At 48.4% G+C, this 27,250-nt stretch overlaps 11 protein-coding genes across 11 annotated transcripts; 8 read left to right on the forward strand and 3 right to left on the reverse strand.

The window, feature by feature from the left end:
- Window positions 1-415: 415 nt before the first annotated feature.
- On the forward strand, window positions 416-1,616 carry LTR84_005708 (uncharacterized protein; the record flags this gene model as incomplete). The annotated part of the gene is made up of 3 exons (XM_064849273.1): window positions 416-759; window positions 824-964; window positions 1,022-1,616. The coding sequence occupies 3 exons, from the start codon at window positions 416-418 to the stop codon at window positions 1,614-1,616; spliced, it is 1,080 nt and encodes a 359-aa protein (XP_064703976.1).
- Window positions 1,617-2,138: 522 nt separating this feature from the next.
- Window positions 2,139-3,267, forward strand: LTR84_005709 (uncharacterized protein; the record flags this gene model as incomplete). Its single annotated transcript, XM_064849274.1, has 4 exons — window positions 2,139-2,181; window positions 2,240-2,400; window positions 2,455-2,790; window positions 2,842-3,267. 4 exons carry the CDS (start codon window positions 2,139-2,141, stop codon window positions 3,265-3,267), a joined length of 966 nt encoding a protein of 321 aa, XP_064703977.1.
- An 897-nt stretch (window positions 3,268-4,164) lies between these two features.
- On the forward strand, window positions 4,165-5,721 carry LTR84_005710 (uncharacterized protein; the record flags this gene model as incomplete). The annotated part of the gene is made up of 1 exon (XM_064849275.1): window positions 4,165-5,721. One exon carries the CDS (start codon window positions 4,165-4,167, stop codon window positions 5,719-5,721), a length of 1,557 nt encoding a protein of 518 aa, XP_064703978.1.
- A 1,713-nt stretch (window positions 5,722-7,434) lies between these two features.
- On the reverse strand, window positions 7,435-11,250 carry LTR84_005711 (uncharacterized protein; the record flags this gene model as incomplete). The annotated part of the gene is made up of 6 exons (XM_064849276.1): window positions 7,435-8,907; window positions 8,956-9,686; window positions 10,364-10,747; window positions 10,811-10,853; window positions 10,904-11,124; window positions 11,202-11,250. 6 exons carry the CDS (start codon window positions 11,248-11,250, stop codon window positions 7,435-7,437), a joined length of 2,901 nt encoding a protein of 966 aa, XP_064703979.1.
- A 111-nt stretch (window positions 11,251-11,361) lies between these two features.
- LTR84_005712 (uncharacterized protein) lies at window positions 11,362-12,432 on the reverse strand (the record flags this gene model as incomplete). Its single annotated transcript, XM_064849277.1, has 2 exons — window positions 11,362-12,009; window positions 12,061-12,432. 2 exons carry the CDS (start codon window positions 12,430-12,432, stop codon window positions 11,362-11,364), a joined length of 1,020 nt encoding a protein of 339 aa, XP_064703980.1.
- A 2,020-nt stretch (window positions 12,433-14,452) lies between these two features.
- Window positions 14,453-15,537, reverse strand: LTR84_005713 (uncharacterized protein; the record flags this gene model as incomplete). Its single annotated transcript, XM_064849278.1, has 2 exons — window positions 14,453-14,954; window positions 15,014-15,537. 2 exons carry the CDS (start codon window positions 15,535-15,537, stop codon window positions 14,453-14,455), a joined length of 1,026 nt encoding a protein of 341 aa, XP_064703981.1.
- A 1,365-nt stretch (window positions 15,538-16,902) lies between these two features.
- LTR84_005714 (uncharacterized protein) lies at window positions 16,903-18,003 on the forward strand (the record flags this gene model as incomplete). Its single annotated transcript, XM_064849279.1, has 2 exons — window positions 16,903-16,945; window positions 16,985-18,003. 2 exons carry the CDS (start codon window positions 16,903-16,905, stop codon window positions 18,001-18,003), a joined length of 1,062 nt encoding a protein of 353 aa, XP_064703982.1.
- Window positions 18,004-18,012: 9 nt separating this feature from the next.
- On the forward strand, window positions 18,013-19,064 carry LTR84_005715 (uncharacterized protein; the record flags this gene model as incomplete). Its single annotated transcript, XM_064849280.1, has 3 exons — window positions 18,013-18,309; window positions 18,357-18,483; window positions 18,565-19,064. The coding sequence occupies 3 exons, from the start codon at window positions 18,013-18,015 to the stop codon at window positions 19,062-19,064; spliced, it is 924 nt and encodes a 307-aa protein (XP_064703983.1).
- A 1,135-nt stretch (window positions 19,065-20,199) lies between these two features.
- LTR84_005716 (uncharacterized protein) lies at window positions 20,200-21,825 on the forward strand (the record flags this gene model as incomplete). Its single annotated transcript, XM_064849281.1, has 3 exons — window positions 20,200-20,235; window positions 20,285-20,784; window positions 20,832-21,825. 3 exons carry the CDS (start codon window positions 20,200-20,202, stop codon window positions 21,823-21,825), a joined length of 1,530 nt encoding a protein of 509 aa, XP_064703984.1.
- A 772-nt stretch (window positions 21,826-22,597) lies between these two features.
- LTR84_005717 (uncharacterized protein) lies at window positions 22,598-24,490 on the forward strand (the record flags this gene model as incomplete). The annotated part of the gene is made up of 9 exons (XM_064849282.1): window positions 22,598-22,687; window positions 22,747-22,888; window positions 22,942-22,988; window positions 23,038-23,118; window positions 23,177-23,270; window positions 23,317-23,540; window positions 23,590-23,664; window positions 23,723-23,857; window positions 23,912-24,490. 9 exons carry the CDS (start codon window positions 22,598-22,600, stop codon window positions 24,488-24,490), a joined length of 1,467 nt encoding a protein of 488 aa, XP_064703985.1.
- A 369-nt stretch (window positions 24,491-24,859) lies between these two features.
- LTR84_005718 (uncharacterized protein) lies at window positions 24,860-26,887 on the forward strand (the record flags this gene model as incomplete). The annotated part of the gene is made up of 1 exon (XM_064849283.1): window positions 24,860-26,887. The coding sequence occupies one exon, from the start codon at window positions 24,860-24,862 to the stop codon at window positions 26,885-26,887; it is 2,028 nt and encodes a 675-aa protein (XP_064703986.1).
- Window positions 26,888-27,250: the final 363 nt, after the last annotated feature.

Genomic DNA, 27,250 nt, shown 5'->3' on the forward strand with positions numbered 1-27,250 from the left:
GCGTTGCATTGACTAGTTAGCTAATCTCCTAACATCGTATGCATTACTACAGCATCACTGTTGCCGCGTTGATCTTGGAGACAAAGGTAAGGAATTACAGATGCTTGCCTTTTAAGTCGGATAGATTGGCATACGGATCAATCAGTTCTTTTCTCTTATTGGTAAAGTAGACCAGACTTCTGTGCATATTCAAAAAGGCTTAAAAGCCTTAAATCTCCTCTCATCTCAGGTGTGCAGAGAAACTCCGCGGGCCGTAGAAAATTCACGGGCCGACGCCCGCGATAATGTCCATAAATTTTGGCACTCCTGAAGCTGCCGACAGTTGTGTTCATGATAATGCGTTTGAATCAATACGTCGACCTGATGAGATTTTTTATTCTCCAGGCTTCTTGTTTCTTGTTTCAGAGTGTCCATCATGGGGTCATCCGGATTGTTCCAAGTCGACGGTGGAAAGACAGTGAGCGTTAGCATTATTGACACCACATCTCGTATAGGGAACGTGCCATTGGAACTTCTTGTTACACCGCCCATCCCCGACTTCTCGCGTTTGGGTGCAGTTCCATCGTGGTCATTCCTGATAGAACATGAATCCTCAGGGAAGAAGGCGCTTTTCGACCTGGGTATACCACCAGATTGGCAGAATATGTCTCCAGCCATCTCCACCTTTCCCGGCTGGGATATCAGTGCTCAGAAAAACACGATAGATATCCTTGAGGCAAATGGAATTTCAGGATCCCAAATCAATAGCATTATCTGGAGGTAAGTGCTGATCTCTCTATGAGCTTTCGCACTTGTGAATTGATCATACTCACAATGCACAAAGTCATTGGCATTGGGATCATCTCGGTGACCCTTCAACCTTTCCACCTACAACAGATCTAGTGGTTGGTCCTGGCTTTAAGCAAGCTTTCTTGCCTGGGTTCCCCGTCAACAAGAAATCTCCCGTAAGAGAGAGCGATTTTGCGTAAGGTTGGATGTTCTCTTGTTGACCACCTATCACATCATTAATGTTGTTATCTAGAGGTCGAAACTTGAGAGAAATTGATTTTAGTATAACTAAACTCTTGGCGGGGAAATTCCATGCCTTTGACTTCTTCGGAGACGGCTCATTCTATCTGTTGGACACTCCGGGACACGCAATCGGTCATCTATGTGGCCTCGCTCGAACGACGAATTCGCCAGACACTTTTATCATGATGGGAGGAGATCTCTGCCATCATAGTGGGGAAATGAGACCGTCGCCACATCTACCACTCCCCAGTGATAACCAACTTCATGAGATCTGGCAGAGGTTTTCGGCAACGGCTATACACCCGTGTCCCGGTGCAGTTCTAGCTCAGCTACAACATTCTCGTGGAAGAGACGTTGATATACCATTTTATGATCCAGCAATGGGCCATGATATCGATATTGCCATTGACACGATTAAAAAGGCTCAAGAAGCGGATTCTGATGATAACATCTGGTTTGTCTTCGCCCATGACGATAGCTTGTTTGATACAGTGGATCTGTTCCCAGCAAAAGCTAATGCGTGGAAAGAGAAAGGGTGGGGTTCGACCACGAAGTGGGCCTTTTTGAAAGATTTCAAGACGGGACTTCTACAGGGTGCAAATTGAGGTCTAGCTAGCTGTCTTCTAATATACAAGATTAGCTGCAAGCTACATATCTATTCTTCCTAGATCTGATCCAGTGACAACACGCGGTGGATATATTTCAAGCATAACATTTAGCAACAAACTTGAGCGCGTTATTTCGTTGCAGGAAAAGGCCCAATGAGGCAATCCCACAATCATTGGCCTCTGTACTTACAAAAACAAATGGGTTGTTCGTTGCCGCACTCTGACTCTACGACAAGACCTCGGGCTATGACGTACGGAATCACAGATTAACAAGGCCCGCGGCCCTCGGTGATATAGGGCGCAATGGCTTCCCCATAATTCTTCCCCTAGCGCTAGCAGCAGTTTAATCTTTCTAGGCCGGAGCAGTGAACCTAGAACAATAAAAGTTGTCGGTCTTACGAAATGATGCTGGAAAACACAGAAATAAATTGAAAGCTACAAGAAGTCAAGACTCCAAGAGAAATTTGGAATGCTAAAGATTTTGGTTCTTTGAAGTCTCAATAGTCGGAGTGGAGCACAATGGCAAGAATTGTAACAGTATTCGGTGCGACAGGAGCACAGGGTAAGTTTCCGCTGACCGAATCCTTAGTTCAACAACAAGTTTTGATGCTCTCATACAGGTGGATCTGTCGCCTATGAATTGCTTCGAAACAAAGAATGGAAGGTCCGAGCCATCACACGTAGTGTTACTGGAGAGAAGGCCCGAGTACTAGAACTGAATGGTGCTGAGCTTGTCTATGCTGATTTTGAAAGGCCAGAAACGCTGGCGTCTGCTGTTTCTGTAAGATGAGTGAACCTTTCTCATCCTGATCTAGCTTTTCTAATCCACTTTCAGGGAGCAGAAGTAGTTTTTGGCGTTACTGATTATTGGCAATACATTGAAAACCATGGCAATGTGGAGGCTGGCAACATTGAAACAAGGCAAGGCATTTGTCTTGTAGATGTACTCGCGTTGTCGCCCACCCTCAAGCACTTTATATGGAGCACACTACCCCGCGCAACTCCGGAGTCACCAGGCGCAGTGGAGGTCCCGCATTTCAATGCCAAGAATCGGGTAGACATGTATATCAAAGAATACCACCCGAAGCTGGCAGCAAAGACCACCTACCTTGGCGTAGGGTGGTACGCTGAGAATATGGCATGGTACCCCTTCTTCAGTCCTCAGAAATATGTAAGTTATTACCCGAAGGACTCGGAAACTTCCAACTGACGACCCTGGAAGGGTGCCTGGGGTCACTACGTGTTCATCCAGCCTTGCTCGCCTATGACAAAGATCCCAATGGCTGGAAGCGTCAGAAAGAACGTAGGAGTGCTGGTAAAAGCAATCCTTGATCGCCCAGAAGTTTCGTTGCCTGGAAAGGTGGTGCAGGTAGCCATAGGGTTGATGACGTATCCGGAGTTGCTTGCAACATGGAGTAAGGCCACTGGCAAGAATGCCACTTACGTTCAATGTACAAGAGAAGTTTTTGAGAGCCTTTACCCAGCTACTGGATTGGAATTAGCGTTGCAATATGTGTTTTTGAATAACGTGGCTTCTTCGGCAGAGGTCGATACAAATATTGTAGAAGCATCAGCGTTAGGTGTGTCCCAGCACATGCTTGTGGGGGTGGAAGAGACGTTACGCGAATTGAGCTCCAGTTGGAACTGAGCTGTGCAGTAGGAATTCTATTTTTGAAAACATCATTGAGAGCTAAAGTGATTTCGACCGGGCCGCAATGGATTGGTTAGATGATGCTTCATAGTATGGCGTATGCTACGCTACGAGGTTCACTCAAGCTGTGGATGTCACTGCCGTCCTGGCATATCATTGCTTGTGATTTTCTATATCTCGTCTACCGAGGCGCGGGATGGATAAATTAACTCATATAGCACACGCAGTTGAGAGATCTAGATTGCAGTCTATCTTCTAGTAGCGTAGCACCCTCTCTTTACCGCCGGAACGAAATAGTGAGCATTTTCTTTTGTCCTAATCGGTTGCTACAGAACGCGGGAAGACTTGAGACTGTGGAACCGAGTAGTAGATGACATGGAAGGTTGTAAAAACTTTTAAAGCTTTACTCAGACGAACTGCCGAAAACCATGCTTTCCCCAGCGATATGTTGAGTAAATTTCAGAAGGCGAGCTGTGTTTGGGATCCGCCATTCCACCGGAATGAACCAAAGGGGAAAGTTGAAATACTATGTTCAGCCAAGTGAAAATTGTTTAATCTAGATCTTTAGGAATTGTTGTATGCGCAAATCAATACGGTCCGAGCTATGTCTGTTTCCACTGTTCTCGGCCCTCGGTGTAGTCTACCTGAAGACCCATAGGCCAGGCAGTCTAAGCTTAGTAGACCCAAAAGTCACTCCAATGGTAGGCAGGCCTGAAGAGCCCCATGGGGTATATTATCAAGTGGGTCTCTCAACATGCACATTTGCGTATATAAGTATACCATGACTTGGTTGCAGGACTGAAACAAATACTCAATCAAGACATCTCACATTCTCCTCAAAACGCCCGACAAAATCTGCTGGCTGTGAATTTTCACCTATGTACGGCATATAAAATGTCAAATCCCGCTGAAACCCCCTCTCAGGGGCTCGAACATACTCTTGGGCGCCAATTTCGCTGGTATAACATCGTCATGATATTTGCAATGAGTATGGGTTCGATCCTCATTGGTTATGCGAATTCTGTGATTGGAACCGCACTCGCGCAGCCATCTTTCATCCTATCGATGGGTTTGGATCATAAAAGCAACGCAAAGGAACTCATTGGCATGACAAATTCTTTATTTCAGACCGGAGGAGTCATCGGATGTCTTTTGACACCCACAATTTGCGACCACTGGGGTCGACGTTTAGGTATTGCAGCTCCAACTCTTCTTGCGATCATCGCCTCTGCATGTCTCGCTGGGAGTACGAATATCGAAATGTTTATCGCTTTCCGCTTCATCTGCGGTGTAGCTGTCTTTTCTATCAATTCAGCGATCCCAGTATGGATGACGGAGGTTGCTCCTCCAAGCAAGAGGGGAACATTCGTCGATATCCACAACTTTTCGATCATGATCGGTTACGCAGCAGCAACTTGGACGGGAATCGGATTCTATCACGTCAATACTTCCAACAACACTCAGTGGAGAGCACAATTTGCTTTTAATTGTCTCCCTGGTCTCCTTCTCTTGATATTCCTGATTTGGATTCCTGAATCACCAAGATGGCTTACAATTCGGGGTCATGTAGACGAGGCGCAGAAGGTCCTGCAAAGACTACACACACCTGCTGAAGCAAGTGTAGAGCTTATTCAAATTCAACAGCAAATGGAGGTTGAACGAGAACTACGCAACTCATACTGGGCGATCGTTACCACGCCATCATATCGCAAACGAGCTCTCATGGCAGCGGGAACAACGCTTTCTGTACAGATGGCAGCTCCACTCGTGATGAACAATTATGGCCCGACTTTATACGCAACCCTTGGGTTTGACACGAATCAACAACTGCTCTACGCCGGTGGTTGGATCTTGACCGCTATGGGAGGAGCATTAGGACTATTCCTCTATGCAGATAAAGTCCCCCGTCCAGTACTATTGTCTGGAGGACTCTTAATTTGCGAGGTCTGCTTTTCCATCGAAGCGGCTCTTATTGCCAAATACGCCACCACGGCGGAATCGCTAGCAAATCCCAATGCTTCAGCATTAAAGGCTGCTGTTGCTGTGATTTATGTCTATATTCTGCTATTCGAGCTATCGCTTGGTGGAACACAGTTCGTATACTGCTCAGAAATTTTTCCAACCCACCTTCGAACCAAGGGAATGGCTATCTCTATTGCTGCACAGAGCGCAATCAACATACTATGGTTGCAAGTGGCACCCGTCGCATTTTCCACCATTGGTTGGAAATTCTTCCTTTGCTTCATCTGCCCAGGAACGCTTGCATCTATCCTCATATACTTGGTCTTTCCAGACACCTTAGGTGTACCTCTCGAGGCAATCAATGAACTCTTTGGCGACACCACCGTGGCAGCATCCTCATGCGATAGCCTCCGAGCAGAGGACGGTGCACCTACGGACCAGGAAAGACATAGCAAAGATACCGGCTATACTCATGTTGAAGTTCATTGAGCCTAGTCCCATGACAGAGGCTCGTTTGGAAGGAACCCCAAAACACATGATTCTTATTATGATCCATAAACTAGTGCCATACGGATCGGTCATCCAGAATACGTAGTATGGCAGGGTTAACAGAGACAAATAATGTAAATACTCTTTTAGGATTCTTTCTAACGTCGAATGATGATCAGTGGTTCTATGATCACGGAGCATGTACGAGAGGAAGACTCAATGATTATGGCCTAGTCTAAGATCTAAGCCTCGATAGATAACGGTATTTCTTGAACTCCCATCTGGCACTCTGTTGTAAAGTGAAACCTGTTGAAGCAGGAACATATCATTTTCGCCTAGTCCACTGAAGATCCAGGGTCTTCAGTCATTGAAGTACTGCAATTTGGTACCTTAAACCTGTGCGTAGCATATACACACTCAGCAACCCCTCCAAGGCTCTTACGCTATCAATATGTATGTTTATCCAATACAAAGAACTGCTCACAGCTGTCGCGAACTTGTTCTTGTCCGTTATATTCTGGGCTGATGTTCCATCTAGGCTCTTCTTCTGACTTTCTTACATTCGTGCCAAGAGTTATCTTGCCGTTTCTACGGTGTCAAACTCCCTTCCCTTTGCTGCGTATTCTTCGTCAGTCACAGGGTCGTACCAATCCACCTTTCCGAATGAAGATGCTTCATGAATCATGTAACATCCATCATCAGCTCCGTGCCAATGGATTGTTCCTGGCGCTGAGTCAAGAGCTGTCAGGGCTGACCTTGTGATATCTACATTGAACGGCTAAGACGCGGGAGTGATACTTACGACACCAAATGACATCTCCAACCGCAATTCTTTTGGGTTTCTCACCCTGGTCACAATACCATCCTGAACCTCCAGTGACTCGCAGCAGTTGACCGTTGTCGTGTCTGTGCCAATTTGTCCTTGCGCATGGTGTGAAGTTTACAAGGCTGATGAATGCCTCAGGGGATTCGAGAATCTTGTCCAACCAGACCTCCCCAGTGAATTGACCCATCGTTTTGCCACTGGCGCCATCGTCCGGTGTCCTCGCATTGTGAGTTATAGTCGACTTTGGGGTCACCGCTGCTTTATTCCTACTTTTCATTGACTGGTCTAAATAAAGATGAGACATTTTGGGAGCGTAAAATAACCAAAAATATCCCTTCGAGATGATGTAAATAGTGATGTTGAAATCCGAGCCCACAATCGACTTTTGAGCTCCTATTTGTGCATTTCCGGTGTGGCGAACTGCCAAAGTGGTATTTTATATCGTGTGGGTCATCAGCAATGCATGAGGTCTAAATCTGAGGTCGTAGACGACTCGAAGTCTGTGTTCACCAAAGTAGCTGCTATGGAGCTCATCCCGCGATCGGAGCATTTGCACGGCCCGCGGCAACTTCTTCGGTCCATTTCTCGGAACAGAAAGAGTCCTGTCAGTTTTCCACATGCGCTCACGACCGCCGTACTAGAATCGCGGGAACCTGGTAGGCTCCCAGTTTACATTGAGTGCAGGCCGGACAATTTGCAGTTTAGATTTGATTTGACAATCTTACTAACGAGCTCTCATTGCCATGGTTTCTCTGAGTCACACGTGAACAGGGCTTTGGAAAAGCAATGAATGCAACGAAACTGAAGTTCACAAGCTACGATGTAGTACTTAGTATCAACCCAATGCAGCTAAAGCTCGAGCGCTGTTAACAGAGCACTTGACGATTTTAAACATTTCCGTCGAAGATTTCATTACCTCCCACCACATTGTTGAAAGAGTCGAAGGGATCGCCGATGCCGCCGAACCAAACATCGGGGAAGTTTGGATAGCTTGTGAGCTCATCAGGTAGTACCAGGTCAGGATTAGATGAAAACCGGTAGTTGTCTTCGATTGACGTGTCATCCATACCATGCTGCCAGTCGTGCGCTGTGGGACCTTGCTCCAATGCCACTGTATCCAAATCAGTAGCATCGCCAACCCCGATCACAATACCCGTATGGACCTCAGGTACTTCACTGCGCATTGCTGGATGACTTGAGGGTTCTTCATGTGATAGTTCCATCGGATCTGCAATCTGGCTCATTGAAGTGTTCCTGCGCCGGACGCTACTAATCCGAGTGACGTAGGCTGCTGCGGATGTCAAAAATTTGATAGCCCATTCTGCGGCAGAATGAGCATCTGTCAATTCTCGGAGCGCCTGCTTGCACTCCTCGAGCTTTCGTGTCCCATCGCGTCGAACTTGAGCTTCTTGAGACTGCAGATCAAAGACATGACTGAAACTGATAGCAAGAATACAACTTATTCCAGTTGCAGGCAAGCATCGCATCAGATCTACCTGATATAGCTCCATGACGATCTTGTTTCCACAGGCCGCGGCGTAGCGCATCATCTGATGTGGTGTACACGATGCTTGATCTCCGATGCTTCTCGATGCCTTTAGTCCGGTGGTAGCGCGAATATATGGACGATGTAGACTAAATACCGTCACATGGTATAACATCGACAAAAGCGCACGGTGGACGTATGGTGCTTGCTCATGTGAAGAATAAAGAATCGGAGGAGGGCTCTCGTGTAGAACGTTTCCTGGAACATTTTCCCTCCAGAAACGGAGATCGTCCTCACAAGCCTGCAATTTCTCAATAGCCATGGAGGACGCCGACCGAGGTTGCGTGCAAGCTTCACCAATAGCGTCCGAGTCTTGCCTAGGATACAATATGCCAGTGTGGCCAGTTGGGTTCTCATCGTATGCAAGTTCAAGTACTCGGCTTATGATCCGACAGAGTTTCATCTGCCAGATACACATAGTAGCCAGCTGTCTCTGCGATGCAATATCTGTAGAAGGCGCCCAGGGCGTTTGAGCAGAGCTTGGCTCACGGAGATCGAAATCTTCCAGGGTGAGCTCCGGTAATGTGTAATCGGAATCTTTGACTCGGGGGCCGCGATTGCCTCCCAAGGAAGTAATCGTATCACGCATCAGACAGGACCACCACACTCGCCTTCGAAGGCTTCTGAGGCTAGGTGAAAGAGTCTGGTTGTGCACGTCTCGATGTAGTCCGATCGATCTGGCCATACCGAGTGCAAGGCTACAGTAGTAGTAGCCATCCTTCTGTTCGCTCGGACCATCCCACCAGATAGTCATAATAGTCAGTGCTTGAACGAGCACTAATCGATCTTGCTCATAGCTCAGATCGTACAGCACCTGCATCCAGAGTTAGATCATCGTGCAGGATAATTATTTGGCACATACTTTTGCCTTTGTGTAGAAGGCCCTGCGGATTGCGACTCGTGTCCAATAACCCAAGCGCCGCACCATTTTAATATCCGCCCAAGCAGCACCGGCAAACATGACTGCTTGAAAGAGAAGTAAACTGGTTGTCCCGTGACGGTGGGGTTCTCGTATACTCGCTTGGAATGCACCAAGGTCAAGCAACGGTAGTCCTGGATGGACAAACTGAATGTAATTCTTGAGTAACTCGTCCCTCAATTCTTGTTCCGGAACCAGTAGAGCGCCCTTGCGACGAAGGTAGTCTACATCCTCTGCAGAGATATGAGAAGGCACCGGTCTCAACCATGAAGGGAGGGATTTGCTGTTAGCCGACTTGTCCACCTCCGAAAGGCTCAGTCCAGAAGCCGATAGCCCGATGGAAGCCTCGGGAGAGAGTGGTAAAGGGACGCTTTGAGTTGCAGCTGCATACCAATTGAACCCTTTGTTCTCCTTGTTCCGGGCATGTGTTGCAGTAATCGTCTGGTCGTCAGTGATGCTTCCTGACTGGTCGTCGATATGAGCATTCCGCTTTGGCAGGTACGGTGATGTGCCATCCAAATGACCCTGGCCTTCCACTGCATCTCTTTCGGCGTATTCTGGATCGGTTTCGACTACTATTGGCGATGTTTCGGAAACAACGTTAGTTGCCGCCACCAACAAGCCGGGATATGGTTTTCGAGCATGCGTTTTCCTGCGCTCCTGTTTCGGTGGGACTACACAGTCCACACTTTCGAAGACGCAATTGGAACAAGGTCGTCCATTTTCGCTATCACAGCGGACTTTTCTCCAGCGACACAGAGCGCAGGCTGCCCGGGCTCTCCTTGAAGACAGTCTAGAGATTCGGTCATCCAGACTAACTCGTGATGAGAGCTGATCTCCAGATTGCTGTGCCATAATTCCCACGCACGGTTGCAGTCACTCCTCATCGCAGATGGAGGAGTCTTCGCTTACTTTACTTCTCACCGCCGCTATTGCGCGGGAATATTTGAAGAACTTTTGCAGTGATGAGCGAAGACAAAGCAGAAGCTCCGAGGCATTGACGGGCGGCTGCGAGAGGGGAGATTTAAGCGGACGGGGCCTACCCCGCAGGTCTGGGTAGGCTCCCTTCGTCTACCTACCTAACTATTGATTATGGGGTTTCCGATCGCCACTAGGAGCGCGAACAAAAACTCGCGTTGAGTTGACCAGCGCCGAGACCTTGGAAGAGGTTGCTTGACTACCAAAGTAGATCCTTGACACCAGACCCTGGTTTGAGTGGCCTAAGCCGTAGTCAATGTAAGGCATACTGATACAGCTGTGCCAGACGCTGCCAAAAGCAAGAACCACTCGTGTTGCAAGAAAATTGCATATGCTACAAAGAATAACCACAGCTAATGCTCTATGTACCAACCCAGATCATTGGAGGCGTCTAATTCGTACTTCGTGAATCCATTGCCCATAAAACTCCATCTGTTTTCACCCCTGTATTCAATTTCGAAATCTTCAGGTCGCAGATCACTAATTAATTGGCGGAATAAAAGAGCGCTTCCGGCGAAAGCTGCGGTCACTCGGCCGTGGACTGTATTTCGCTTGAACCAACTTGAGCATCCATCAGACCATATGAGTTTCTTGTGAACGTTGTCGCCATATCTAATGAGTTCATCAACTGCACTTGACTTTGGAACAACGAACTTTATATTTTCTGTTGCGATCTTTCGGATCCATTTCAGGATGTATTCGCCCGTCCAGTTCACAGCCTCGAGCAACGAGCCATGGGCAACAACAGCGTTAGGCCCTAGGAACATAAAGAAATTAGGCATGTCCCGTGCTGCTATGGACAGCTATCCGAAGCACGCACAATCAGCGAAATCCCACACAAAGGTTGGAGTTGATGAGTATGGCTAGACCAACAAAAGCTGGAAAATAGTAGCTCGGCCACTTAGATACTCACATATGATTCAGGATCAATTTCCCACTCCTTACGCAGATCCACATTCTTTCTGCCGAACATGTTCCACTGTGGTCGGAGAGACACATCGAACCCTGTTGCGCACACGATTACATCGACTTTGAAAGTCTGTCCATCTGCAGTGGTGATCGAGTCTGCAGATGCCCTCACAACGGAACTATTGACCAGGTGGACGTTGTATCTTGTGAATGACTCCAAGTAACCTAAGCGATAATATTAGCACATCTCTTTCACTAGCCGGCTTGTGGCACCGCAAGACCGCTCTGTGCATTTCACATACCTTCTCCAGGAGTGATACGACGACAGCCAAGGCCCCAGTCTGGAATCATTTTTGAGCAAAGCACAGCGTCATTGTTTAACCTCGTAGTCATCTGCCTGCGTGCTGCTTCAGTTATTGCCGCATTGGCTGACGATCCTTTGAGAAACTGTCGCTCCATTAGCTATTCATTGGCTAGGTTCCGAGCAACTATAAATCTTACCATCTTGAATGCGCCGTTAATCTGATGGACAATCTTCCGACGGTAGTCCCTGTGAAATTCTGGTTCTTCCACAAAGCGTTTCCGATCCGCATCAGTGAATTTAGGGTTATTGCTTGTATCCTCTGCGCGTCCCATCAGATGCCCGGGAGGGAGAGGAGTGAAAACATAGTTAGGTGTCCTTTGAAAGGCGATGACTTTGGTTTGATGGAGTTCTGCGAGTTTGGGGATAATTTGTACCCCAGATGAACCATTACCAATGACTGCAATCGTCTTATTTGCATAATCAAATGTGTGGTCCCATGCTGCTGAGTGACATTTATGACCTTTGAAGGAGTCTAGGCCTTCAATATTTGGCCATCGCCATCTGTTCAATACTCCTTGGCCAGATACCAGTATATCTGCAAATTCCACGAAAGACTTTTTGCTGTTCTTGATAGTTACCCTCCATTGACCTAGATCTTCTTGCCATAGTGTCTCCGTCACTTTGTGATTGAGTTTAATATCACGATCTAAATTCCATTTTTTGACCGTATTCTGAATATAGGCTTGAATATCTGCGCCAGTTGCGTAGAAGTGGCTCCAGTCTGGTTTTGGGTCGAATGGAAAAGCCTAATCACTGTAAGTATCTCGTTGCACGACATTTTCATGGCCCAACTATACATATATATGTGCAGGGACATCGCATTGAACGCCAGGGTAATTATTGACGAGCCAAGTCCCGCCGACATTCTCTCTCGCTTCATAGATTGTATGGTCGACCAAATCCTGGAACTCCTCATGCTGGTGTTGTAATTTATGCGCAAATATGAGGCCGGAGAATCCTGCTCCTATGGTTATAACCTTGAGTTTTCTTGGTGGTGTCCAAGAAGGAAGATCGTGGATCGCAGTGTCATTGAGACTAGAATAAGACTTGAGATCAGGATGCCTTTTCGCCGAACCAATGTTTTTGACTCTGGCTGGGTTCTCTGAGTCGTTTTCGATGTCCTTCATGACGGGCTCATGGGTCTCTGGTGATTCATTTTCAGCCAACATGGTTCCTCGATAATGTTGATAGGCCTGCTCTCCTGCTTCTGTGCGTGTGCTCGAAGAGAGCTTTGCCCCGAACGAAGACCTCTTTATCACATTTGCTCATGTTCCGCAGTTATCGAAAGTATACTTGTGACGAGAACACTTTCTACGGCTGTGTGATGGTCCAGCACACACTACCAGTGACCCTTCCGAGCCCCAAGCCGCGGACATGACCCAAAAATCCTCAGGTAGCCCGTCGGAGCATGGTTCGGTAACTTGGCGTCGGCATGTCCAAAATTGTTTTTTGATAGGCAATTGAGATCCGATAGAAATCTGGATGAGACTTCTTGCACAGAGAAAGAAGCGATCAAAGCTACTGTTCGGGCCGCGGCACTATTTTGCCCAGCCATATTTTCGACCCCTCGTTGTATCACTCCCTTCATATCTACGACCCTCACTACGTTGCCCGGATTTCTGACATCAGTAGGACGGTTGAACTATGTCTCTGAGATACCAAGATTTGGGCAAGGTTGATTGTTCCACGGCTATAGACTTCGACAGTCTCCGTGGAAAGACGGTTCTAGTGACGGGTGGTACGTACAGCCCATCATCGAGTCCTCGAAGCTAATTGACTTCAGGAAGTAGTGGACTGGGCCTTGCCTATGTTACAGCGTTCGATGCGGCCGGGTAAGGATACCTGCATGCTTTCGCAATTTATGGTGGTCTGGTTCCGACTAACGCAATTCAGTGCTATCGTGATCAATGCGGATCTCAACCCTACCCCTGAGAGTTCTGCATCACCCAAGTTTGTCTTTCGAATCATGACACAAGTGCTCATTTTGACTTACTTAGTGTTCATTTCACCAAGTGTGATATTCGTTCGTGGTCGGACCAGAAGATTGCGTTCGAGGTAGCACTCGTGGCATCAGCCAACAACTTTATTGATATCGTCATCGCCAATGCAGGTATATCTGGAGACGATCCATTCTTGATGAATCGTCAGTTGCTCTAATCGAGACATCTCTGTGTACCTATGCTGATGACTCTCTGCAGTTGATGCATCTGATATCGCAGAGCCAGACATGCAGATAGTTCAGACTAATCTCATCGGCACAATGTACACGATTAGACTGGCCCTGAACCACTACTTGCTACATCCAGAGATCCCTCCCCAAAATAAATGTCTCATTCTGAAGTCTAGTCTAGCTGGTTACCTGGATTCGCGTCCCTCTTACGGTTCCGCCAAGTTCGGATTGAGAGCCTTGATGAGGGCGTTACGACATAAAGGCATTTGCCGAGTGAATATCGTTGCCCCATGGTATTAGTCTGCGATCATCGTACAATAAAGCTAGCAACTGACAAAGCTAGGTTTATACAAACTCCCATACTCAGTGAAGAGTCTGCGAGACTCCTGACTTCGCAGCTCGAAGAGATTGGCTCTGATTTCGGTCTAGCCGATGATTGTGCTCACTGCATAATGCGAATTTCGGCAGATAATTCTATCCACGGTAGCGCTATAGATGTTTGGCAACCCTTCGAGTAATCGCTGATACTTATTAGGCCGCGGTTTTGGTATAGTTCCTCGAAAAATGGTAAAGGAAGGGTACTGCGATCTTGACGAGGACGATTATAAGCCAGGAACTCTTTGCCATCAACTTCAGAAGGATATATTAAGAGTGTCGCACCGGAAGTAGATATACTCAAGCACTTATAACCAGGCTATATCGATCAAGTCTCTCATAATGGTGTTCAAAGCCGAGAGTCAGCAAGTTCATATGCATGACTTCCATAGCTTCGCAGAAGGTTCTTGTAAACCAACACCAGCCCATAGATTGTGTGTTTATAGCCCTCTAGCCATCAAGTCCGAAGCAAGCATCGAAGTGAACATTGCGATACTTATTGTTGAGGTACAATTCTTCGTGACCATTGTGGGTCAGTAAAAGCCGCTGAGTGGCATGGCTCTGGCCAAAATGGTCTCGGTAACGCTCGATAAAGTCAGGGACAAGCTATCGTAACTTTGAATCCAATCATCGCACTTGCTGATCTACAATGTATATACCAATTTCTCTCCACTGACTTTGCCTCGTCGCATCAATTCTAGTCCTTTGAACACATTCTCCAGTCCGTGATCTACTGTGACTTTGTGGACCTTTAACTTGTTGTTCGTCAACAACTCCTCAACTGCTTGAACCCATTTCCCCATGAACTCAAGATGTTTCGGTTGAGCCGGGAGAGAAACGTTGGGTTTTTCAACGGGCTCGCCCATCGCAGTATAACCTAGAGATCTAGTGAACTTGAGATCTGGTCGAGGCGCCTCTATTTTCAGAATGGCGCCATACGAACCGCCAGGGATAAGGACGTCGGCACAGAGCTTTGCCGTTCTGTCAGTCGATATGGTATCCCAAGCATATCTCAATTTGTTGTTGGTATGCTTTTTGATCTTTTCGACGCATTCTGGATCGTTGTAGTCAAAGGTGACAGCCCCCAGAGACTGCAGTAGGTCGAAATTATGTGGTGAACAAGTAGTGATGGGCCTGTAACCGGCTCTGCTCCATACACTTAGATCTAGGGACTCAGGCGCCTCTCACTATCGGGGATAACTCACAACGTGGCAAATTGAATACCTAAAAACCCCGTTGCGGAACTGCCTCCATATATCAGCACATGCTCTTCCTGTCTGTGCCTCTCCTCATTCGGCCAGTCTAAGCCCATTTCCTGAACCATCCCCTGACCACATGTGAAAACGCCAATCGGTAATGATGCAGCATCCTGGAACGACAGATGATCTGGTATCTTGAGGGCAATCTGAGCTTTCACGGCGACTGTCTCTGCCCACGCTCCATCCTCATGCTGTAACTGATTGCCACCATGGGCAAATCCGCAAACACGATCACCAACCTTCCATCTTTTCGTATATCCTTGACCAGTCTTAGCGACCACACCCGCAAAATCACAACCGCAAAGCGTATCCTTCTTGACGTTCGCAAAATCTATGTGCTTCCAATCTGTTGGGTTCAGGGCCACAGCTTTGACATCGACAAGCATATAACCTGGGCGAAGTTGAGGAAAAGGTCGATCATACACGACGGATGCCTTACCAGGCTCACCCTCCAGTACGATAGCCTTCATCGTGGAGGATTAGCACTGCGTCAGCCGTTTGACTAGTTGTTCACTGCGATTTCTGTTCCAAGTAGCAGCTCTTCGGCTAGCTGGCTTGGTCAGAATCCAGCCAAGTAACAGCCAGGATTTACAATCTTTGCCGCCGTTGGCGAACCATGTTCATATATTATCCATGACTGCATGGAAACAAAGAGTCCATGTTGCCCCAGAGCCAGTGTCATTTGATCGCCCTGATCATCCTGAACAACCATTGAGCTTGGCAGAACTGATGAAGATTCGGCCTGTGCTTCGGGACGGAACTCATCCCGGGACTTCGGGTTATCATTCGGTCCGAAGCTAGGTGCATGCTATGAAATCTGGTTCATCGCAACAAAAGTCACCCATGGCTCGGCTCTTGGTGCTGCTCTGAGAGAATCTGGACCCCATAGTGCGAGACTTTCTTTTACTCATGGTTAGAGACATCAAGTGTCAGTATCGACTCTTTCAATCGTCTTAGAAGATGGTCTATTGAGTGTAATTATGAGCTTGCAGCAGGTTGCTATCAGCAGGGCAGCTGAACTTATGGTTTCAGACGTCTCCCTTGGGTCAAGTTTTATTGAGCATGGTATTAGAAAACAGTGAGGGACAATGGATCCCTCCAGACTGTTGTTCGGTGCGACTGACCCTGGAACTCTACCGAGTAAGTTCGATCGTCGAATATGGGCTAGGATCTTGCTGAGCCATCGCCTTTGCAGCTTGGATCCATCTCACCACTTCTTGATATAAATTCTATTAGTGTGAGGATGGAAATGAAGTTTAGGCATCTTGGATTGATATTACAAGGGCGAGCTGGGCTGTTGATAGCAGCGTCAGCATGAGACCAATCTAGACTAGCGTATCAAACTCCTCATCTAGGCTGATAGCGCGAGTCAGCACTCAGCCCCGCCAACCTTCAGCAAACAAACAGGAACAGTCGCTGCCTTTCATATTGAGAAGTCTTTGTCTCTTTCAACCCTTCATAGCTTGTTGCAGTAGATTACTGTAGCTTTGCATCTGATTCTGAATGACAGCAAGGTACCAAGTGCGTGACTAGGACCGAAGTAACGATTCTGGCAAGACAGCCCAGAGCCTTTTGACAACCTAGGCACCTCTTCACATCTCCGGTGACATGAACTTCTTTGGGTGTCAAGCTTCCGGCCTAAGTCAGTCTGGCGCAAGGGGAAGACTTCGGCCTGGCACCAGTTGTTGGTGACTCCCTCACTCGAAATCAGCAGCAGCAGTCAACCGCCCTCTTGCCAGTAAGCAAGCGGCAAAGAGAGATTCATCTTCGAAGTCGATGCAGTTATAGGATCTTATCAAGTTTATCAAAATCTACTGTGGAAGAGCATCGCGAAGATGGGTGACGTGTCACAGGGGCAATTGATCAAAAACCTGCATAGTGATTGACGGGGGAAGTACCACAGACACGGAACTGCAGTCGAGCGATACTGGCGCAGTTTTGATGAAAATGAACGGAAACAGTGTATCAAAGCAGGCGCAGCTGATGGTGTCGTTCTCAAGCATTCTTTGGATCGATCTCTGGGCAATGTGTACAAGATAATCCCGGAAATCAATCTGCGCGATCTCACGACCCGTGAATCTAACAGCTTCTTGGCCCTCTTCGCCCATCGTGCCACAAATACCCTCCTTGACCAATACAGCACTGGCCTGAACGGGAGGCCTGGAGATCACGACTTCATCAAGCACATGATGGATACCAGAACTCTCGGCCTTCCCAATCCCGATAGGAATGGTTTGACGCTTTTCTACGATGAAGATCGTTATGGTGAATCTATGACAATCATGCGTAATGCATCCGAGGTCTTCGCTGGGCTTTCGAGTGCCATCCAGGCTAATCTTTGCGTTCCTCAAGAGCGTGGTGAACTCATACTGCAAAGACAACTCTACATGCTCCAGAGTCTTAACATTATAATCGAAGACATCTTATATATCGGCTCAAGAACGCGGGACCGAAAGAAGCTACCTCAGAAGTCTGGCAAGTCTACGGTATCAGCACTTTCAAAGCTCAGCATTCAAGAGCCGGCAAAACCCCCCTCTCTCCCTGAAATTATCAATAACGCAGCGGATCAAAGAGCAAGGCTGCAGGAGTACTTGACCTTGCTCTCAACTGAACCCGTCGTCCTCACTCATGATGTCAACATTTGCTTTTTCAGCCGTCCTGAGCTCCTTCCTGACGAGAGAGGCCGTATCTTGCCCGTTCATACCGACAAGTACATTAGCGGCGCGGTTCTCGAAGTAGTTTACAACTCGGTCAAAGCGGTCGCCATCTGGGACTACATAGGTCGCCTTCTCGCCCTCCTGGAATCACAGCCGTCCACAAACAAGATCTGCAGAGCTGTGATCCTTCAAGAGCTGTCCAGTGTCTGCCATCTAGAATACGGTCGGGTCCAAGCTCTCTTCAGACGAAACGTCCAAACAGCCAGCAGTATCAAGTAGTTCAAGAGGATGTCTAATGTGTTCGACAGAGCTGGCAACCCACGCGTCAAGATGAACGGCGATCTGGAGAAAGGGGAGCTATCACGGACCGACCCGCAGCTTTACTACATACTCCGTCTTTGTCAGCTTGAGACGGACGCAGTCAAAGGAACGGATCTCATGAAGAAATTGAGCAACCTCCATGACACTGATTTCTCGACGTGGGAAAGGCTCCAAGAGCGGGAAGTGGCGTCGCTAGGCGAGCTGGCCATCATCACATATTTCATCCAGGGCCTATCAGCCACCATAGGAATGCCGTCACTATCCGTAAGAAAAGTCAAATATTTGTCCACCAATCACAAGGACTTGATGAGGAGATGAACGAGCTCAAGATGAAGATTGATCTACAAGACTTTGTTGTTCCCATAGACGACCTTCTTGAGCCTGAGATGGCATCGAAGGCACTCACTCGTCTCGATCAGTTCATCATCGAGAATGCCGGTACAAAAATGGGATTTCCTTCTCAAGACCAAACCGAAGAATGCTTTGTCACTATCGAGAAGCAGTATATGTGAATGAAAGAGCAGGTGGAGCGCAGAGAGCAGATACAAGCGGCCGAGGTCGCACCCACACAGCTACTCGCCACAGAGCCCGAGCCACGAGAGAAGCTCGTTGCCGAACGCAAACAAAAGGAGAAGACACGACCTTCTCATTCCTCCATCTTTGAAATTGTCGCGCCTGCAGAAGAGGGCTTGCCTTTTGAAGAAGAGAGACCTGCGGTAATCAAGGTCCGAGCATCTACAGCAGGTGTTTTTTCTGCTTTGTTTGCTAAAGCAGAGGCTCGTGGCAGCGTAAGCTGGACGGCATTCCTCTCAGCCATGACCGATATGGGATTCTCTGTGCGGCCCAGGACTGGCTCCGTGTATACTTTCTTCCCTCCAGAGAGCATGGGCGCGAGTAGGTGGTTCACGGTTCACAGGCCTCATAAATCAGATATTGAAGGTTATTATGCCATTCTGTACGCAAAGCGCTTGCAAAGAGTCTACGGATGGAATGAGAACACATTCGAGGTAGCCGATTGATGATGTTGATTACAGCCAAAATTGTGGCATGACCATTACTTGAATGTGTGCCGAATAAATGTCTTCTCAATGAAACTGCCCATTGTCGTCAGGTACGGTACTGCGCTCATGTGGAACTGAGTAACAACAGCAAATGATGACTGTTCAGTAAATGCTTGCTTCAGATATGATGGGTTTAGAAAATTTGATCCTCAGACATCATCAATATTGAATTCTGATGATCATTCCATCAAACCTGAAGGGCTCTGCGCACCCCCAAGTGCCTAGTTCGGGTGATGGTCGGGTTAGCAATCTAGGCCCCTCGGGGCTTTTGGTATCTCCAAAAGCCAACAATAGTAGATTCCTGCCCTCCAGAATGTTCTGGCATGGAAGCTGATCATTGCCTTCGTACTTCTTCTTAGGATATCAACAAGCACAGCCTTGAGAAATATGTTGCAGCCCAGACACCGAGTGGGCAGAAAGTGAGTACTATCATAAGTCCGTGATAGCGACGGGTCAAGACAAGGCTTTCCGAAGGGGGGGATTGCTTGGGCGGAGGCCTAAATCATAGGGGTCCGAACCCTAGTTAAATACTCAACCCACACTTGCAGAGACCGAGACCGAGACCGAGAACGCCATGTGGATTCTCGTAACATCAAAGGCTGGCAACATTTTACCACAATGGTTTATAAGAAGACTCCAAATCGCTGGGTTACCTCTCCATCGCTGGGACTACTTTATGAGGATCAGTTCTGCATTGTTGTCGAGAAAGTCCCTGGAAGAGATTCAGCTTGTCAGTGGGCCTTCACCGAATAGATAGTCCGTATCTAACTAGGTAGTCAAATGAGTGCTTGGGATAGGCACAGTCCCGAGACTTTATTTGATTAGGGCTACTCTAATATCCACCTCGTTAGGCCACCCATTCAAGCCACACGGTCAGCAATCGCAAGCTGCATCATCGTGCATAGATACCAGCGCATTCCCCGTGTTTACTTGATACATGATCTTTTCTGATCAAATCAACCATATCCCAATCGACCATACAGTTTGCACGCTGACAATGCGCGAAACCGCAGTCGCCCTCGCCCTCAGAGGGTTCGCCATCGTCGCCATCGGTTCCATAGCTAGATTTTTCTACCTCTTATACCAACGGCGCATGCGCTTTCGGTCACTAGTCAGCAAATATGGCTTGGTATGGATCTCCATTTTGACCGTCAACATCAATGGCTGACCGTCACTAGCCACTTCTCCCACATTCATTTGTGTTCGGGCACCTGCTCATTGCGGCGAAAGTGGTGATGAAAGGACCCAAAGACATTGCTGCAGCGCTTGTGCCATATCTTATTAGTCTCGAACACCCTGAAACTAACAAATATGGCTACTTCTACTTGGATATGTGGCCCGTTTCTGAGCAGATGATCGTAGTGCATCACCCTGACATGATGGTGCAATTCTGCCAAGACACCTCCTTTGCAAAACATACGCAAATGCCATTCGAATTCGGTCCGTTGTCGCATGGCGTTGATCTTGTCACGTCCAACGGCCATCATTGGAAGACCTGGCGGAGTATTTTCAATCCGGGGTTTTCTTCTAAGAATATCCAAAGCTATGTGCCGGCAATGTTGGAGGAGTATAACATCTTCAAAACAAAGCTTGAATCGTTCGCTACGAGTGGGGAGACGGTAAAAATGGACTCATATGCCATGGCATTGACGGTCGACATCATTGGTCATGCCGTTCTGTGAGTTTAGCAGATCTGAGGTTTCCAACCCTGCTGACTGGACACAGAGGTGCTCGGCTACACGCTCAAACAACTGGGTGCGAGATCTTTGACGCTCTGAAAAGACAAATCGCACTCCTACTCGTCGACTACTCACCAGAAGGTCTAGCGAAATTGCTTAACCCCGTTCGACCATTTCGGATCTGGAAGAACAATCGCACCATGAGAAAGGGTGTTCTACCGTATATTCTCGAAGGTATCCGAAACCATGACCGTAAGGAGGGGAGCAAAACCATGCACAGCCTTGCGGTCAAATCGTACAAGGATGAACATTCCGCCGCCGAGGGAGAGATCGATGTGCGCTGGATCGATGTGGCGGTCGACCAGTTCAAAATGATGCTGTTCGCCGGTCACGACACCGTAAGTAGTACATTCTGTTTCGTGACGGCATTACTACATTTCCACCCGGGGAAATTGGCCATTGTCCGTGCCGAAATCGACGAAGTCCTTGGTTCAGACTCTACCAGTGCGCAAGCAGCCATCGCAAGAACACCCGAACTCCTCAATCGATTGACGTACTTGACCGCCGTCATCAAGGAGACACTCAGACTTTTCGGCCCCGTCAGCGGCAGCGTCCGGCAAGCCGCCGAAGGGCAACGGCTGTACCACCACGAGACCGGCGAAGAGCTCCCCCTGTGGGATCTGATGCTCTTCTCACACCAAGCGCAGCTGCATCGCGACGAGAAATTCTGGCCTCAACCCCATGAATTTATCCCGGAGCGGTTCACCGCCAAGGAAGGCGACCCCCTGTACCCGCACAAGAACACGTTTCGGCCGTTTGAAATGGGCAGTCGGAATTGCATTGGCCAGGAATTCGCCATGACTGAGCTGCGGCTCGTGCTGTCGCTGGCACTTCTGGATCTCGACTTCGAACCCGTTTATCCGGAGGACGGGCCCAAATACTTTGGTTCGGTGCTTTATCAGACTTCGCCGCCGGAAGAAATCACCATGCATCCTAGGGATGGAATGCCGATGAACGTGTCTTTGAGGAAGCGGGCTTGATGACCGAAGACCTCTTGGCTTCTCTGGTGACGCAAGTCCCGACAGGAGGTTTGTCATGGTAGGATGAATTCTCTTTACATCGCTGCCCAGACGGCCGACGCGCAAGTGACTCTGTGAAAAGGATATCCGACCTCCATAACCACGCTGGCCGCGATGAAGAAAAATCAACGCAGGCGTGGATGTTGAGCCGTTTCCTGGTATAAGGATGGGACCCACCAAATTACGAAAAAAAAGGGTGCCAGCTACTATACGCGCAGAGCTCAGAGACTGACTCATCTATCATAGAAGAAATGACAAATCCACGATTCTTTCCCTCCTAATGCCATCCACAAGGTACTAGTGCCCCCCGGCTTTGCAATCTAGACCCTCAGTCAGCCGGCCTAGACTGGATATCAAAGTAACTCAGGAGTAATGCAACTCCGGCACCGACGATACACCCATGGCCACGTGGCTTCCACTTAGGATATTTGCAGATCCGGGGTGCAGGCTCTGGGAAGCTGGGATGAATGCTATAAACCAGATGCAAGGCGTCCAGATCCCAATTTTGGGGTCAAATCCGTGAATTTCACTTTCGTTCAACTTTGACAAGCAAGGTATCTCAATAAGATCTACAGCGAACAGCTATCATGGGTCTCACCGGAATCCCACTGCAACTGCTCATAAATGTTACAGGAGGCTTTGGCTTCCTCCTATTCGGCTAGTATGTACGCAATCACTCCAGTGAACACCGACGCCCAAGCTGACAGTACTTTGTCGTAGTGACAACGGTGTCATGGGCGGACTCCTGACTCTGCCACCATTCCTCGAGCGATTCAACCACCCCACTCCTACGATGCTCGGCTTCATCGTCGGTGCCTATGATGTATGTTTTATCCTCCACTCTCAACCTCGAAGCGTATATGCTAACGGTGTACCACACAGGTGGGCGCGCTCCTTGGCGTTATCTTGTGTTTCCTGTATGCACAGATTCCGGGACGACGCTGGACTATCGTTTTCGGCTGCATCGTCACCATGGTAGGCGCGGCTTTGCAGACGGCTGCTTTCTCGGTGGCTCAGATGATTGGTATGCGATTGCAGTTCGTCATGATTGACGTTAGTCGCTGACACGAATGGTAGTTGGTAAGATCATAGCTGGTATGGGCGTGGGTGCTATCTCGGCCACAGTAGGTTTCCACAAGTCTCTCCATATTGATACAAGCTGATGATTTTCAGGTACCCATGTGGATTGCTGAATGCTCGCATATTCACTGGCGCGGCATCATGATCGTCATTCAATGTACAATCGTGATACTTGTGAGTTTATACTTCTTCAGTCCACGAAATTCCGTTCAGCAACTTCTGACTAAGGCAGGGAATCGTAATCTCCAATTTCACAAATTATGGCCTTGTCTTCGCCTGTCCCAGCTTAGACGGCACAGACGGGCAATGGAGAGTGGCATTAGGGCGTAAGTAGTCTCCGAGGAAAGTCCACATATGCTGACAGATCCACAGTCCAGATGATCTTCCCTTTGTTCGTGTTTGCTCTCCTTCCCTTCTGTCCCGAAAGTCCAAGGTGGCTCGCTGCCAAAGGTGCTCCAGTTGGAGAGATTGCTGGAATCCTGGCACTACTTGAAGGGAATAATGCCACTGCAACAACGCCGGCCATTGCTAGCAAAGCGCAAGAGATCATGGCAATCGCGCAGCATGAGGCAGAGCTTGATATCTCGTGGCGGGAGGTAAGTCTGCGTGGGAAAATTGGCATATCACCACACTGACAAGGACTAGGCCTTTGGAGGCGGTGAGCTGCAAAATGGTCGTCGGCTATGGTTAAGTGGTTTTGTCGTGGGGCTTCTCCAGCAGGTCAGTGTCAACTGCCAGGGCGACAAGCCAACCATTCCCAGCTGACGTGCTCAAATAGGTTACTGGCGTCAATGCCATCGTGTATTATGCCCCTGTCGTTTTCCAGGATGCGGGATTGAGTCCGAGGAATTCGTTTCTGATGGGTGGAGTCGGCAGTATTGCGATGCTCATTGGAACTCTGCTGCCTGTCATGGTATATACTTGAAATCCGCGACGCAGCAGCTGACCAGTACTAACACAAGACCAGTATATTGAAAAAGCCGGCCGTCGCAAGACATTGTTGATTAGTGCCTCAATCGAGGCCATCACGATGGGCGGCATTGCCGCGAGCATTGGCTGGGGCGTCAAACACCCATCATCTCGCGAGAATGCCGGATGGGCCGCGACGGCCTTCATCATCGCATTCGAATTCGGCTTCGGGCTCGGATGCTGCTCAATGCCTTACCTCTGCGCACCAGAACTCAACTCACTGCGAGCCCGCCACAAAGGCCATGCCGTGCAGACGATGGGACTTTGGGGAGGTGGCTTCCTCACGGTCATGGTATCTCCAGTCGGAGTGGCGAATCTGTCATGGAAATTCTACTTGATCTGGATGGTTCTGACCCTCTGCTGGATCCCAATGGTGTGGGCATTCCTTCCCGAAACGGCGGGCCGGAGTCTTGAGGAGATGGACTATTTCTTCAAGAAATATCAGGATAAGTGGTTTGTGCGCGACGTTGCGTTTGAACGCTTCGAGCGCGAGGATGTTCTATCCCTTCATGAGGATACAAAGAATGAGATCGAGCAGATCGAGGTTACTGCCGTCAGAACTCAATCTCGTACTTAGTCAAGGTGTCTGAAGTCTGGCTTTGGACAATAGCACGATGCGATAATGTAGTGCCCATCAGTTTATAGATACGTAATTACGCTGCCAGGCCACTAAATACCTAGGCACTTAGATGGCTTGATTGTCATGTATTGCAAAGCTATCGGACGGTCGAAGAAACGTGGATCAATGGAAATTGCAAGTTACGTCATAGGAAAGATGCAAGTGGCGGACCATCAGATCCGATCAGTTTCGGCTTGTATGACGATGACGGCATGGCCTACAAAAGCCTTATCACACACGCAACATACACCTTTCGATCCATAGCCTTGTGGTCAATCAAATTCAGGAATACTATAATACTTGTCTTGCATCTCATCTAAATGCAAAATGGCCTCATTTCTGAAAAAGATCGCTGGTGGAGGATCTGCTCAGCCGGAGCAGCACTCAGATCAAGGACAGTCTCTGACAACCATCTTATCCACACATGAGGATAAATCAGAATTACTATTGCTTATTGCCAATTGCATGGGTCTGATGCGAAGACAGGTAGCCGACATCTTTGATCCGGATAAAGGACATGAAAATTGGAACCGTGTTCTGGCGCCTGGGGCAGGTGACAAGAAAGTTATCAAGTCCAGCGACCATACACCAAACACCGAGGCTACAGAGCGGGCATCGGAGCCTAGTGCTGAGCAGTTAGAAGCTAAGAAACAGAAAGGCTACGAAAGAAGGGCGGCAGAATTGTCTAGCGCGAAGATGACAGAATTGAAGGAGGCAACGTTAAATCATTTCGACACCTGGCGAGATAAGGTCATCCAGCGTTTGGGAGAGGCCATCAACCAGCATCAGGAAGGTGATTCTGGTCCTTTAGAGAGCAAACCTCAAGCTCCCGGAAATCAGCAGAATCGCAATGACCAGCTTAGCCAGAAGCTCGAAGATACTGAATCGGATAATGCGTTGCAGCAGCTCTATCCGCCTCAGGAAACACTGCTGAGAAAGTTACCTCAGGCTCAACGCGTACTTATCTTGCACTCCTTATTGCTGCTACTTCTTAGTCTAGAGACGTATACAGCAGAGTCTCGGGTCCTCCTCCTTCGAATTACCAGTTCCTTGGGCCTTCCTATGAAATTATTGGCTGAGGATGAAACTCAGGTGGCGAAGGGCCTTTTGGAGTCGGCGAAACAGCATATGAACGCTGATGCCGATACAAAGAAAAAGGCAGAGGAGAATGCCTCTTCTCGAAAGTGGAAGGTCGGACTTGGTGCTGCAGCTGGTGCTGTGCTTATTGGTGTTACCGGAGGTCTGGCTGCTCCTCTTCTGGCTGCTGGGGTTGGATCTTTGATGGGAGGAATTGGTCTTGGTGCGACGGCTACAGCAGGGTACCTTGGTGCTCTTGCAGGAAGTGCCCCTCTAGTGGGAGCATTGTTTGGCGCATATGGTGGACGAATGACTGGGCGAGTCATCGATGAGTATGCAAGAGAGGTTGACGACTTTGCGTTCATTCCGCTCCACAAACCCCATCGATTTCCTGGAAAGAACAGCGAAGGTGATTCAAGACATCTTCGTGTGGCCATCGGCATATCCGGGTACTTGAATGATGACTCCGAGGTTGTCAAACCCTGGAAGGTAATTGGCAATAGTGTGGAAGGATTTGCACTTCGATGGGAAGTAAAGTCCTTACTGAAGCTTGGGAATGCATTGACAGCATACGTGCGAAGTTATGCCTGGGGATGGGCAAAGAAAGAAATCATCAGTCGAACAGTTTTTGCTGCACTTGCATCGGCATTGACATTACCTTATGGACTAGCCAAAGCCACAAAGTTGGTGGATAACCCATGGAGTGTTGCGGCAGCACGGAGTGACAAAGCAGGAAAAGTACTCGCACAGGCTCTCATCTCAAAAGTCCAAGGAGAAAGACCGGTGACTTTGCTTGGGTACTCACTTGGAGCACGGCTCATCTACTCTTGTCTGGATGAACTTGCAAATCGTCGAGTTTTTGGTTTAGTCGAGTCAGTCGTATTAGTAGGAGCGGCTGCTCCATCAGATTCGGTGGCATGGCGCAAGTTGCGAGCGGTGGTGAGTGGTCGGCTCATCAATGTCTACTCGACCAATGATTACCTTCTTGGAATCTTGTATCGAACAAGCAGTCTACAATACGGCATCGCCGGTCTGCAAGCCATTGAGGACGTCCCTGGAATTGAGAATGTGGATGCTTCTGAATTTGTTGATGGACACACCCAGTATCGATTCCTGATCGGACGCATTTTGGGTCAGGTTGGGCTGGAAGACATTGATGCCAGTGAAGAAGAGCAGCAAATGATTGCGTTGCAGCACAACCAGAAGAAAGATGAGGAGGAGAGGGTGAAGAGTGAGCAGGAAGAGAAGACAACTGAGAACATTCCAAGTGACAAATAGAGAGACAATAGGCATCTGGTTATCGCTATTAAGATGGTAACCTCCATTTGGATCGACAGCATCAAACTTTTGGGACGAACGCGAGGCGCATACGCGACCAAGGACGCGCTGTCACGTGCTTTAAACTGGGTGAACTTTCTCTAAAGCGGCGCTGCTAGCTACAAGGCGGCGTGCACTTTGTCTCAATGCGGCGCGAGCCGCGATTCTCTTTTTGGCGACTTTCCTGCAAGTTGAAGATGCAGTTCAACATCTTTGCCGGCCCATAACATAAGTGAACAAGACACCCTCCACCATCTGCACCCATGCATCGTGGTGCTTCAGATACTTCTTTCTACCCTCCTCACTCTGGGAACTCTACCAGTC

The sequence above is a fragment of the Exophiala bonariae genome (assembly GCF_035927105.1).
Source record: "Exophiala bonariae strain CCFEE 5792 chromosome Unknown scaffold_21, whole genome shotgun sequence".
Lineage (NCBI taxonomy): Eukaryota > Fungi > Ascomycota > Eurotiomycetes > Chaetothyriales > Herpotrichiellaceae > Exophiala > Exophiala bonariae.